The 14,008-nt window shown below is 33.3% G+C and overlaps 2 protein-coding genes across 3 annotated transcripts in view; one reads left to right on the plus strand and one right to left on the minus strand.

Annotated features, from left to right (window-relative positions):
- Positions 1-14,008, plus strand: part of LOC143252272 (dehydrogenase/reductase SDR family member 7-like) — a 52,162-nt gene that overhangs the window by 11,819 nt on the left and 26,335 nt on the right. The window lies entirely within an intron of this gene.
- LOC143254446 (dehydrogenase/reductase SDR family member 7-like) overlaps positions 1,431-14,008 on the minus strand; it is a 15,447-nt gene continuing 2,869 nt past the window's right edge. The window contains exons 2-8 of the mRNA XM_076509633.1: positions 13,610-13,788; positions 11,959-12,065; positions 9,669-9,861; positions 4,587-4,633; positions 3,498-3,617; positions 2,533-2,699; positions 1,431-2,046 (exon numbers count right to left, since the gene is read on the minus strand). Of these exons, the coding sequence (XP_076365748.1) occupies positions 1,983-2,046; positions 2,533-2,699; positions 3,498-3,617; positions 4,587-4,633; positions 9,669-9,861; positions 11,959-12,065; positions 13,610-13,788 (877 nt within the window). The 3' untranslated portion in view covers positions 1,431-1,982. The remainder of the gene's footprint in view (positions 2,047-2,532; positions 2,700-3,497; positions 3,618-4,586; positions 4,634-9,668; positions 9,862-11,958; positions 12,066-13,609; positions 13,789-14,008) is intronic.

A 14,008-nucleotide genomic window follows, 5' to 3' on the forward strand; every position in this document is an offset into this window, starting at 1 on the left:
TTTCAAATGACAGTTTAATAAAAGTTACCTTTAGCTGCAAGAGGCCCGCCATGGCCATATCGTTAAGGAACTCGACTTTTAATCCGAAACTCGCGGGTTCAATTCCTCGTCACATCAAACATGCTATAGCTTAAAGCCGTTGGGGCGTTATAATGTGACAGTCAATCCAACTATTCGTTGGTAAAAGAGTAGCCCAAGGGTTAGCGATGGGTGATGATGACTAGCTGTCTTTATTCTAGTTTTATACTGCTAAACAAGGGACGGCTAACGAAGATAGTCGTGGTGTAGCTTTGCGCGAAATTCACAACAACCTAACAGTTATCAATTCATAAATACCACTCAAAGTACGAATTGAAAAAAATAAAAACTTTTAGCATTTTAACTGAGTTGTATTGAAATGAATGTTGACTTCTTGTTGTTCAGTAACATGTTAATAAAATTATAAAACAAAACAGTTCAACATTGTATGCGTCAAAATAGTTGTAAATTAAAACATGATATTCCTTGAATAACTTTGCATAACAAAACAACAATTTATATGTATGTAAATTGGTAGAGTCAAGCCTATTGGAAAAATTACTAGTTGTTATTAAAATATAAAAGAACTATCCATACTGCAGGTTGTGTATAGCTTTTCCAATTTAGATTAAGTTTTTCAAACTTATTAGATCATTTTCAAGTTTCTGTAAGGTTGTTTATAAAACTTATAAATAGTTTGTGTTATTTTAACTTCTCACTAGTAGGTTTTGTTTATTTGCTTTAGATTTTTTTTCGTTAGGCTTACAAGAGTATTTCAAACTGACCTGATGAGAGAGAAAACCAACAAAAATGTCTTTTCACATTTTTTATCTCTTACCAGTTCTGCATACCCAACATGCCTTTGTTTTGTTGTATTCTGTTTGTCTTAATGACATTTATTTTTTAATTGTTTGTTGATGTATTTTGTATGCAGACTTTTTGTTGTTGACAACCCAGATGGGGTCAGAGAAACGCAAACTCATATCTGCAGTTCAGTTTGCTGTTTTGATTCTAGCCCGTGACCCTCGGATTACGAGTCGAGTGTCTTAACCACCTGGCCACAATAGGCCCCAAAAATGGGAAAATTAAATGTCTTTCTCTTATAAAAAATGAACAATTGTGCTTTACCATTTACAAAGTTAATACCCAAATCTAGACAATTACCATGGATGTAATAATTGTTACTTTTCCCATTACAAATTATTTTGCATATATTAAACCTGGAATAAAATTCTGGTTATTTATAACAATTGAAATATTAAGACATAAAATCGTTATTTTCATATGAAATGAAGGATTGTTCCTCCTATTAATGGGTTTTATCATATAGCTAAAATAAACTGTTATTGACTTCAAGTGTAAATTCTGGAAGTATAAAGACGGAAGGAAATCTTGTGGGCAAAATCAACATTTGGAAAGAGAAATTAATTATTTTTAATGAAGCAGATTTAACAGGAAATTTTCAAATTCCTTTATGGGCCATCAAACATAAATAATGAAATCAATAACAACCCATAATTGTTGAAATAACATAAATAAACGAGGTTAAGAAACTGTGGTGTTGCCGAGTCAGAGTGGATCCAAACGCTGTTCCCCTACATTTGTGTGGTGTGATTGAAATAAACACAAAGTGGAAATGTTACTTTATAGAATTAACTTGAGTGTTTTAAATGTTGTATTGGAAAATAAAATCTGTGTTCGAAACGACGTCTTACAAAATAAAAAATTACAAAAGTAACATATTTACTAATTGTATCTTTATAATTCAGAGTTACTAACTGATTGTATAAAATTAATTGATAAATTGGGTAATTATGAACATATTAAATGTATGTATATATATTGTAATACCATTGCATTAATTTGAATATCTTGAGTAGAATGAGTTATATTAGAATATATAAAAACATAAGGATCTAATAAAACACACACAGTAGTATCTATACATGTTCTAAATATGATAATTAGTTTCTTCCTTCCAGCAGGGTGGCAAATTTTTCAGGGGTGAGGAACCTTGGAATGATTACCCTGCAAAATATAAATTGATCTCTTTTAGTGACATGATAAGATGATAATAATCACAGAAAGAAACTGAATTGGTTGACAAGATAAGTATCATGATAATATGGCTGCAGTTGTGTCTTCATTGTAGGCATTAAGACGCCACCTATGACATTTCAGATCCTCTAGTTGAAAATAGTGCAATCGAATTATAAAAAAATGTTATTGTGGAGACATACATTGTCTTTCGTATAAACTCACAACTTCACTTACAGTGCAGTTCATACTAAATCCCACACATCATGATAAGAAACCAAATTGCACTGGTAACAAAATAACATGAAAAACGAATGGAACACAGAATATGTTATGCAAACATGTCACGACATAAATTCCTGTACATACTTACTGCGATCAAAATGTATAACAATTAATGATACATAAATATTTTAAATAAAACAGTATAATTTAGTACATTTCATACCATTTCATCAAACGTTAAAACAGTTTTACCTTCTGAAGAAAGTCGGCATGTACTGTGACAGGTAAAAAATTAACAGGAATGGTTGTAGAGAGATCCATACTTCATCTAAGTTGTTAGCTAATGCAACCGCCATCAACTGGGCACAGCGAGATGTACGCATTCGTTTGTCTGTCTCCTTCTGTCTTCCATTAAACACCTACAAGATATTGATTGACCATAATGTGTTTTAATCTATCTAGCAATCTTCGTAAAAGAAATCTGTCCATTTGGGCTTCTTGTTTTATACGAAAATAGTGGATATAAGATTTAACAAAACGAATATTTATGCATTGCTGGCCAAAATCTTGAGGCCCATGAACATTAAGAAAACTTATGCATTTTGCGGATTTAGACTGAACCACTTATTTGAGCAGAACTTCGAAAGATGAAAATAAGAAAATGGAAAATAAACTTTTTAAACTTTTTACCAGCTAGTATTTAGGCTAATTTCATAGTGTTTACATATTTCCTATTAAATGCTAAGAAGTTTTTTATTTTTATTTTTTATTTTCTTATTTTCATCTTTCGAAGCTCTACTCAAATAAGTGGTTAAGTCTAACAACGCAAAATGCATATTATGTTCATTGGCCTTAAGATTTTGGCCAGCAGTGTATTTATATCTTACTGATAAAGTTACTTAATAAATTTCGGTATTTTAAATTCTTCAAAATTAAAATTATCATTAAGGTAACTTTTTCGGTAACGAAAAAAATAGAAACTCTTACCTAAATTTCTACCGACTCCCAAAAATAGCATAGTGTATCAATTTTACTAAGTTCTATTATATTATTTAAGAAATACTAGAGGTAATTTAGCCTGGTGAGGAAGCTACTGTTTATGAAACCCATTTTTTTGTGCGTGTAACAGTAAGTGAAAAAGTTAAGACAATTAAGATTTTTCCTTCTTGTAATACACTTGTAGCAGATAATGTTACAACTGTATTCAATCACCTTACCTCTCCAGGGATCCCTGTGAAAGATCGTTCTTTTATCTTGGAGAATACTGGCCCAGGACAAACTACTGTGACAAACACTCCTTTAGCTTCAAATTCTGTTCTCAAACACTCGAAATATCCCTGAATATAATAACAAGACGAAGAAATGAAGAACCGTTAATGTACTAATTAATATAAATGTGATAAAACATCTATACTCTTGTGCAATTTTTAATAAATCTTTACATTCTTATCGGTGTGTGTGCGTGTTTCCTTATAGCAAAGCCACATCGGGTTATATGCTGAGTCTTTCGAGCAGAATCGAACCCCTTATTTTAACATTGTAAATTCGCAGACTTACCGCTGTACCAACGATGTACTTCTTATACGTAACGCTTGTAAACTCCAATTAGATTACTTTTTTATTTACAAACATATGTATAAATACAATTAATCTAGTTTCAGGACAAATAATTATTTCTAATTGCATGTACTTCTTATATTACTGTAAACCCTCTTTGACCATTGTTTGTGCTTTGAATTTCAAATGCTTACCAATTACTATTTACATCAAATTTCCAGCCAATTCCACATGTCGGGCTGCTTTCTATCAGGAGCCTATTATTCAATATTTCTGTAATAAAGCTCCGGTATGACCAGGTGGTTAAGGCACTCGACTCATAATCTGAGAATCGCGGATCCGAATTCCCGTTACACCAAACATGCTTGCCCTTTTAGCCGTGGGGACGCTATAAAGTGACGTTCAATTCCATTATTCGTTGGTATAAAAGTAGCCCAAGAGTTGGCGGTTGTGGTGATAGCTAGTTGTCATCCCTCTAGTCTTACATTGCAAAATTAGGGATGGCTAGCGCAGATTGTTCCCTTATAGCTTTGCGCGAACTCAAAAAGACGAACAAAAATTTCTGTAATATTCTCCAAACAAAATATGTTGATATTACTCATTATGTTACTATGATGTTCTTAGTAAATGGAGATAACAATCAATTAAAGGTGAGGAATTTTGTTTTCTTCCGTAGTGCTTAAAAGTTAATGGATAATGTGTATTAAATTATTAACACGAGAAATAAACAAAGTATTCGGAATCCGTACCTGAATAGCATGTTTTGATCCAGTGTAAGATGCTAAATTCGGTACACCTGTAAGATTACAAGTAGACGTTCAGTTACAAAACGACCGAAAAACTAACTAATTTGAGTTTCGGATTTGCTAGCTTTTTTACAGCCAATTACAACAGAAAATACTCAATATGTAATTATATTATTTGTACATCTTATATGTAACTTTTTTATGACACGTATTTCTCTTATCCAAGGGTTCGTTAAAAATGTTAACACAAACAATTTTCGTAAACTTTTACAGTTTGCCATTTGCTCTTCATTTTCAACAAAAGGCTAATATTCGAAAATCTTCAAATTACACATTACAACCATAGGTAAATATTTTAAAAGAAAATTAGTCTCTTCAAAAACACATTTATTTAATATAGCTTCTCTCCTTTCTTAGCACTAAACATGTATTTGTATAAAAAATCATCCTCTACTTAAATAAACGTAACAAATTAGTCTTTCATCACTATTTGAGCATTACGTGTTTCTTTCATCGAATAGTCTGGTTTATATGAAAACGATGCTACAAGTCTAGAGATGCCTTTTGCACATCTATTATTCCATCTGTTTATTCAGTATTACCTGGCACCATAATTTCTATTCCAGTTAGCTTTTGCGAAAAAGGGAAAAAAATATTAGCCTAAACATCTTAATACACTTAATACACTTTTAACATATTCTTCCACTTTACGCGGATGTTGAGATTCAAAAACCATGTTTGAGAAAATAAACAGAACAAAGGTTCATTGTAGCTGCATCGGAAGACTTGAAAGGTACATGATCGAATGTTATTGATAACATTCGATATATTTGGCTTAATTATGAAAGGTGTTGGAACCTTGTCACACTTCATCCACTTAAAATTATTGTTTATTTGATTTTTAACCAATCACAACGTTGTACACTTTATGTCATCTTTTTCAGCAAAATAGATCTTTTTACAAACCATAGCCTTCAGCTTGAAGGTGATCTTATTGGTCTTCATTGGCTGTTTTAAACATCTTCTAAAAGAAATCCCCTGCTTTGGCTTTTTGTCGCTTATACGAACACCCTTTTTTAAAAATGTTTGGTTCGAATTTTGCGCAAAGCCACACGAGAGCTATCTACGCTAGCCGTTTCTAATTTAAAGATAGGCAGCTAGTCATCACCACTCACCGTCAACTCTTGGGTTACTCTTTTACCAACGAACAATAGGAATGACTGACACATTATAACAACCCCACGGCAAGAAGGGAGAGCATGCTTTGTATGACGAGGATTTGAACCCGCAACCCTCGGATTACGAGTCGAGAACCTTAACCACCAACTAACACTATCCACGCTAAGGAGTTGACTATCACTGTTATAATACACCTACTGGTTCAAGTATGAAAAATATTTTGTGGTGTAGCAGGAATTCAAACCTGGCTTGTCAACCACAATATCCAGAGCTGTTCTGCAGGATCAACCTGCATATAAGAATCTATAAACCTATAAAATACCGTTTGCTATTACAGAACTTTACAAAAATATATTTCTCCACGGAACTTACTGATATCACGCAGCAACAAAAAGAACAGTAACAAAGAAGTTCCAGTATTCTTACTCTGTCATCCCATTGGTGTTTGGTGTATTTTTTGTCTTCATATAAATCACTGTGTTTTAATTTTTATATACTTTGTGTTTGAAAAAGTAATGGCACTATGTAGACTATTTGGACTAAATTACACTACAGGACTAGTGATGATGTTATGTATCTGGTTAAGTAATTTCACAACGTTAAGATAGTCAGATAATTAAAATAAAATATCCTAATCTGTTTTTAGATATTTAGTTTCTGTTATAACTCATAGAACAGTATCAAACATAAAAAATGATTAACACTGTCAATGATATCATAATATGTATATTTTTTGATGCTTAGACATATTGCTTTACATATTCAGAGTCGTTTTATATCCAAGTACTCAACCCTCTGTGAAGATGTATGTATTTTGTTTAATTTCACTTTGAATATAGTGTTAACAACATTTCTTGTTTTATGTGTCCTTGACAGCCCCCCTTCCCCCATACGTCAGTATGGTGACGTTAAATTCGTGAAATAAACTATTGCTCCGTTTAGTTGATATAAAGTTCCATAGTGGTACTTTGGGTTTTAACTCATATTTTAAGATTAAAGCATTTATATAAATATCCTACAATGTTTTCAAAATAATCTAACATTAAGTTATGTTTGAAATTTTTAGTAATTAGGTGATCTGATTTTACTTCGTATATATATATAAATATATTCGTTAAGAGGGAGGAGAGGTGCCTCGGGCTATCATTATTATGTATGCAGTATCTGTTCTGTTCGCACAAAAAGTCTTGTTTTTCTACAATTAATTTACCGTACTGTAGAAGAGTCTACTTGTTATATTTATCGTGTTTCAGTATTTGTGCATGAAGTTGGCTTGTATGGTTTGTTTCCTTTAATTTCGCACGAAGCCATACGAGGGCTAACTGCTCCAGTCGTCGTCAATTGAAAAGTTATAGACTAGAGGGAAGGCAAATTGTCAACACCACACACTCTTGGTGTATTCTTTTAGCAACGAATAGTAGGACTAACAGTCACTTTATATCGTCCCACGGCAGAAAGGCTCAACATGTTCGTTGTAACAGAATTTTGAAGTCGCATTCTCAAGATTGCGATACAAGCGCCCCCTAGTCACGAAGTCATGCCAGGCAAAAAAAAAAAAAATTAAATGTGGCCTTTTTGAAAAATTCAACGGCTTCCAGATATTTTCGAAGTATCACTCACAAAATATACATAAGAAGCCTGTTTTAACATTATTTTACTACTTCTATCAACAACGACTGCAAGTAACGATAATATAATCATAACATTTACCAGTAATATAGTATCAACATTAAATATTGTACAGAGAAAGTTACTTTTTGTGCTTCCTATATCAATAAACATGACAAACAAAACGTGAACTAATAAAAACAAGTAATTAATTTTTAAACTATGCGTTTGAAGTTAAACATAAAGCTACACAATAATTGGGCTATGTGTGCTATGACTACCACGGGGAACCAGCTCAAACCTCGTGCACTCTGATTCACAACTAAACCCATCATCCAGGTCCATCGACAGAAAAGTGTCGCGCTGTTTTAACGGCAATTAAAATAAAATGCAATTTCTTGTGACTTACAAATTTTCTTGGTCAAAAAGTTAGGACATAAAAAACACGAAATATGTTTAAAATAAATACGGTTCGAAATGCTCAATTTGAAGAGAAGGAGTGTTTCCTAATTTGCACAAATTTTTACTTAAAATGGTCTATTTTAATCATTGACCCCATTAGTATGTCGGTGGTTAGCTCGCAGTCTAGTAACGCTAAATCGACTTTCATTACAGGCGGTAGGCATAATACAGATAACCCAATTCCTAGCTTTATACTTAATAACAACGAGCAAGCAAACAAATAATCAACCATGAGTTGATACTCGTAACCAGTGGTTACATGACTTTTAGTTCTTTTTAGTATTTTTATTTGTTTGTTTTTTATGCCAGGAAGATTTAGTAACTACTTTTCTAGACGCACACGGTACCGATTACTCCATCACTGAGAACTACGTGCACTTTTGGTCTTATATCGTAATTTGAAAAAGCGAAATCATGAATTATGGTAAATAATGAAAATACGGACAAGCGTAGGTGTTAATAAGTTGTTTTTGTTAGAACGTTTATTGTCAAAAAGTGTTTGTTTGTTCTGCATTTCGCGCATTGCTACACGAGGGCTATCTGCGCTAGCCGTCCCTAATTTAGAAGTGTAAGACCAGAGGGAAGGCATCTAGTCATGACCAACGAAAAGTGGGATTGACCGTTACATTATAATGCCCCCACGGCTAAAAGGACGAGCATGTTTGGTGTGATGTCGATTCCAACCCGCTAACATCAGATTACGAGTCGAACGCCTCAACCACTTGGCTATACAGGTCCGACCACGAAATTTATTTGTTTGTTCGAATTTAAGCACAAGCTAGCTACGGAATAGATTATCTGTCCTCTGCCCACAACGGTTATCGAAACCTGGTTTCCAGCGTTGTAAGTCAAGAGACTCCGTCGGGCCACTGGGCGGGGATCTCATGAAGTATAATAGAAAATACAATATGAGTGTAGAACTGAATGTAAAGAACAAGATATAAACTATGCTAATTTTTAAAATCACCTGGTGAAGTTTGATGGTTTAAAACCCCATCACACCAAAATGTTCGTCCTTTCAACCGTGGGGGCATTGTTATGTTCCGGTCAGTCCCACTATTTTCTGGTAAAAGCGTAGTCTAAGAGTTGACGATGGGAGGTGATGATTTGCTGCCTTCTCTCTAATTTCACACTACTAAATTAGGGACGGCTAGGGCAGATTGTCCTTGTGTATCTTTGCGCGAAATTCAAAAACAAACGTAACTAAGCCTGAGACTAATGGGTTTGTAGACTTTGGTGTCGTCGATTAGAATTCTCTTATATTATTCTAAAAATTCCGTTGCAATAAAGACGCTAATTTTACTGCCAATTGTTTTCAGATTTCTGCTGATCTAGAATTATTATCAACAGAATGGATTTATTTGATCTGAAGGTTAGCTGCTATGAAACGAATTGATTGTGAAGATTAATGCCAGAATTGAACGTAAAATATGGAGGGTTGTGCGTTCGAATCCTCTTCATATCAAACAACCGTGGGGCTTTATAATCTATCGGTCAATCCCGCTATTCGTTGGTAAGAGAGTTGGCGGAGGGTAGTGATGACTAGCTACCTCTCCTGAAGTCTTACTCTGCAAAATTAGGGACAGCTAGCGCAGATAGCCCTCGTGTAGTTTTACTCGAAATTCGGAACAAACCAAATCAAACTACGTTTAACACCACGATAAATGCACAAAAGTCATTTATCTAAAATACGTCTGTGACGTTATACAAAACTATACACATCTCATGCAAAAAAAAACCTTCGTTCACTTACATCGATTTCGATAGATGTCATATTTCTAAAATTTTATTTTACGTTTTGACAATAACTCGAAAGAAAACGTACGAGTCACCCACCACATTTACCAGCGACACTGCTGTTCACCATAACATGGCCGCCTCCGTTTGACAGGAAATGAGGTGGGACAACCCTTGTTAAAGATACGTGAGAGAAGACATTCGTGCCAAAGATTTGATAGTCTACTTCTGTGAAGATTCCATCAAATGGAGCCCTTTGAGAACGTCCGGCATTGTTCACCAAAATGTCTAGCTACAATTTAGAAGAACGAAAACAAATGTAAAGATTTGTTGTTTACATGTGAATACACTTTACAATATCAACGTGTTTGATTTAATGTCCGATACCAAAGACTGTAAGTCGCACATAGATTTTCCCAGAAAGTTAATATTTTAGTAAGTTACATTCACGAAAAACGATAGATCAGTGTAATAAACGGAAAAAAAACAAACAAACAAAACAGAAAGTTTACTTCTGTAAAAAATAAAAAGTAACATCTGACCTTACTGCATTTCGGAATATTTCTTAAACACTTATAATCTTCTAAACAGTGACGTGAAGTACGGCTTTTTACAAGGAAAAAACAACAACGCAAAATTTTAAAATTTCTTAGGAATTTCACCACTTACTAATTGTTAAATTTCAAAGATAGTTGCATCAGAAGACAGTTCAAACTTCAAAAGTTCAGCTTTTTCCCTTTTATAGTTTTAAAAACATTGCAAAGACTTCCCGGGAAGGGGTATGTTTCAACTTGAAATGAATTGTGAATTGATCGAATTGTGTAAATATAAACTGTAAGCGGAAAAAATGTTATTTACCGGACTACTTTGAATTATTTAAGAGCATACGTTTTGTTTGTTGTTGAAGTGGTTACCTTCACGAGATATTATGTGGCGGAAATTTGAATATTAAAAAAGGAATATTGGGTGTCAGTGTTACAGTTATTGGTACATCGTTCAGGTGAATAAAAACGGAAATATTAACTAATTTAGGCTTCTTCAATACGTTTGTGAATGTAGAAGGAATGTGATTCTTCTGTCTTAGTTTGTTGTATAGGATTTTTTATTGTTTGATTCGAAGTAAAATTTAAAGTATTATTTCAGAAAATCTAGTTTCAAATGCAGATAAAAAAAAGTGAGTAAAACAGTTAGAGTTGCTGTAATGAATTTATTTGGAGACGGCACTGACAGTTTCGTCAGTTTTAAATAAATATATACACTTGTTAATTGTTTTAAAACTTCGTTATTTTACACAAAAAGAAAACCAAGAATTGTTTTGCTTCTTATTACTTCAATCATCTCCAACTGCTCCTTGTTTCTGAAAGCTTTATAAGAAAAATATATGATGAATATATGTGTAAAGTCCAGTTTCTTACTTACACTTTACAGGACAGAATGTTGATACTTCACACTAATGATTTACCTTACGGCATGACCAGGCGTTCGACTCGAAATCTGAAAGTCGCGTGTTCAAATCCCAGTCACATTAAGCATACTCGCTCTTACAGTCGTGGGGGCGTTATAATGTGACGGTAAATCCCTTATTCGTTGGTAAGAGAGTAACCCAAAAGTTGAGGGTGGGTGGTGATGACTACATGCTTTCCCTCTAGTCTTACACTGCTAAATTAGGAATGGCTAGCGCAAAACAAACTTACAAATTATTATTAACTGTATACATCAATTGTGAGGCCTCGTTTATACTACTGTGTACTGTTTGGGCTCCCTTCCTCAAGAAGAACATTGAATTGTTGGAGAAAGGTTCACAGAAGAGTCACTAGGATGATAGATGTGTACTATGAAGGGAGACTAAAATATCTAACCTTTTAGGCTCTGGCGAAAGGAAAGATTTGACCGAAGTGTTTAAAATTATTAAGGGTACTGATGATATAAATAAATCAACTTTTTGTGTTTAGCGGTGAAAACAATAAGACAAGGGGTCTTAAGTAATTGTTTAGGCAGCGTATGTGTCGTTTGCACTTTAAACAGTGTTACCTTTTACACAGAGTGGATTCCTTTTGGAAGGTACTATCTTCAAGTGTGGTTGAGGCATAAAAGGTTGGATGAACATATTGATAATAAGAGGTAGTTGTAGTTGGAAACTACAATGTCAATAAGCACATTTATGTCTTTATAAAATTTTATGAATTTGTGAGAAATGTAAAATTATGTCAAACGCAATTAAGCCTTAGTTAGTTTTAGTTTATATATACAAAGACATGGAAGACATTTAAAATTGAAAATTTATTTACAACAATGCTTAAAGACAAATTGCTCGAATATGTAAAACACAAAACAACCTTACATAAATCTCAGTCTTTGAAAATTTAATGTATGTATTGCACCTTCCTACCTTTTTGAAGTGTCCAACAACTTTCTGAAAGCATTCCGAGTGTTTGGAAAAGTGCGTAATATCAAAGGGCACTAGAAGGACGTCACCATCTTTTAACGAACCTCGGACTTAATATTGAAAAAAATAATTTAGGTGCATGAAGATCTGGGCTTATCAATTATCTACGACTTTGTTTTAAAAGTACTTATTACACAGGGCTAGATTATCGTGTCAAATAGTTCTCCGAAGCTGTTCTATCTTTGGAAGCAAAATTCTAAAATTTAGCTTTTTTTACAGTGCAATTACAGATTAAAAACAAAATATAACGTTGTGAGTGGTCAACCACAAAGTATTAACCCCCTCTACACAAAAACAAACAATCCATAAACTTATAAGAAAGGCAGTCAGACAGCTTTAAAAGAAAATATTCAATAAATACCTCATCGGAAACAAATTGAATGTGCAGAAATAAGTGCCAGATATTTTTTAATTTTTTAATTTATAGTAACGTAACAATTTGCCCTTTCAATCTCAATACTTACAAAATATTCTGGTCTTAATATCAAAGTTTCTTAGTTCAAAATAAGCAATCATATCAGAAACAAAACAATTTTAAAATAAGAAAATATATGACATAAAAGTATCCAGACCCTCCGCTATATAAATTGATAAATAGTACTGTAACTGTCAATAACTAAAAATGTTGCTTCTGATGTTATAATTTCAATAACTAGAAGTGTTTGTTCTGGTTCTATAATTGTTAGTAACTAAAAGTATTGGTTCTGGTGCAATAACTGTTAATAGCTAAAAGTGTTGGTTTTGGTGCTATCACTGTCAGTAATTAAAAGTTTTGATTATGATACCATAACCGTCACTAATTAGTGATGCTGTTTCTTTCGCTACAACCATCAGTAACTCAAAATGTTGGTTTTAGTACAAGACCTTTCAGTGACTAACAATGTTGGTTCCCTTCTCTAACTGTCAGAATGGGAAAATCTGTTTCTGGTGTTACAATCTCCAACAATTCGTAGTGCAGTTTATGGTGTTTTAACCTTTCTAAAATGACACTGTTGTTTCTAGTGCTATAACTGCTAGTAACTAGCAGTGCTGTTCTTTTGTTTTTTTTACTATAACAGTTAGTAGCTGACAATGCTGTTTCTAAGTCTATAAATGTCAGTCATCAATAACACTGCTTCTGGTGCTGTAACTTGCTGTTTCCATGAATTATTTATTAAACAGTTTTGTTCTTTATTTCTTTCGTATCTGATGATGGCGAGTTAGCGTGCTCAAGTATTACATATTTATGTTTTAATTTTACTATTTGTTTCTCTCTCTTTTAAGTAAAAGGAAGCGGTTACTTCCCATTGCTTTGCCAGATATTCTTTCAAAGTTACAGCTATTTGACTTTTTCTTCACAAATAATAATCCATAGTATTTGCAGTAAATGTTACACTAATGCATCATTCCAGTTATATTCTAGGCTTTTAGTTTATTTGTATGTATATGTAAAGATAGTGTGTTTTCACTTGACCAGAAAATTCACAACTGGTCAATTTCTTTAATATCTGATGGATAAGAGATTGCTATAGATAAACAAAGATGTTATTTACGTTATTTAACACCAGTCTCATTTTTAAGAATGTGATTTCTTTTTGATTTTAACAATACTTACCTATACACTCTGTCTTTACGGCCTCCAACTTGTCTACATTTCTTCCAGACAAAGCTAGTCTGACTCCATATTTAGCCAGCTCGTAAGCTAATGCTTCTCCAATTCCACTAGAAGCCCCTGTGATCCATGCAACTTTACCACGTAACTCAGCTAATAAAATGTCATATACATCAATATATCTTCACTTTAACATTTATTAACATTAACTTTGAAGTTTACCTTTTGGAATAATCAGCTGACGTGGATGACAAGAGAACTTTGGTAAAACTGGCCACATTAAAACATATATGTATAGTGGTTTGTGTCTCTCTGTATCGTTCAGAAACTGTTTGCAACGATTCATTAACGCAATTTTATGAATATATTTTGAAATTTTTTTAAGTATATTTCACATTTCTG

This window comes from Tachypleus tridentatus, chromosome 6 (genome assembly GCF_004210375.1).
Source record: "Tachypleus tridentatus isolate NWPU-2018 chromosome 6, ASM421037v1, whole genome shotgun sequence".
Classification (NCBI taxonomy): Eukaryota; Metazoa; Arthropoda; class Merostomata; order Xiphosura; family Limulidae; genus Tachypleus; species Tachypleus tridentatus.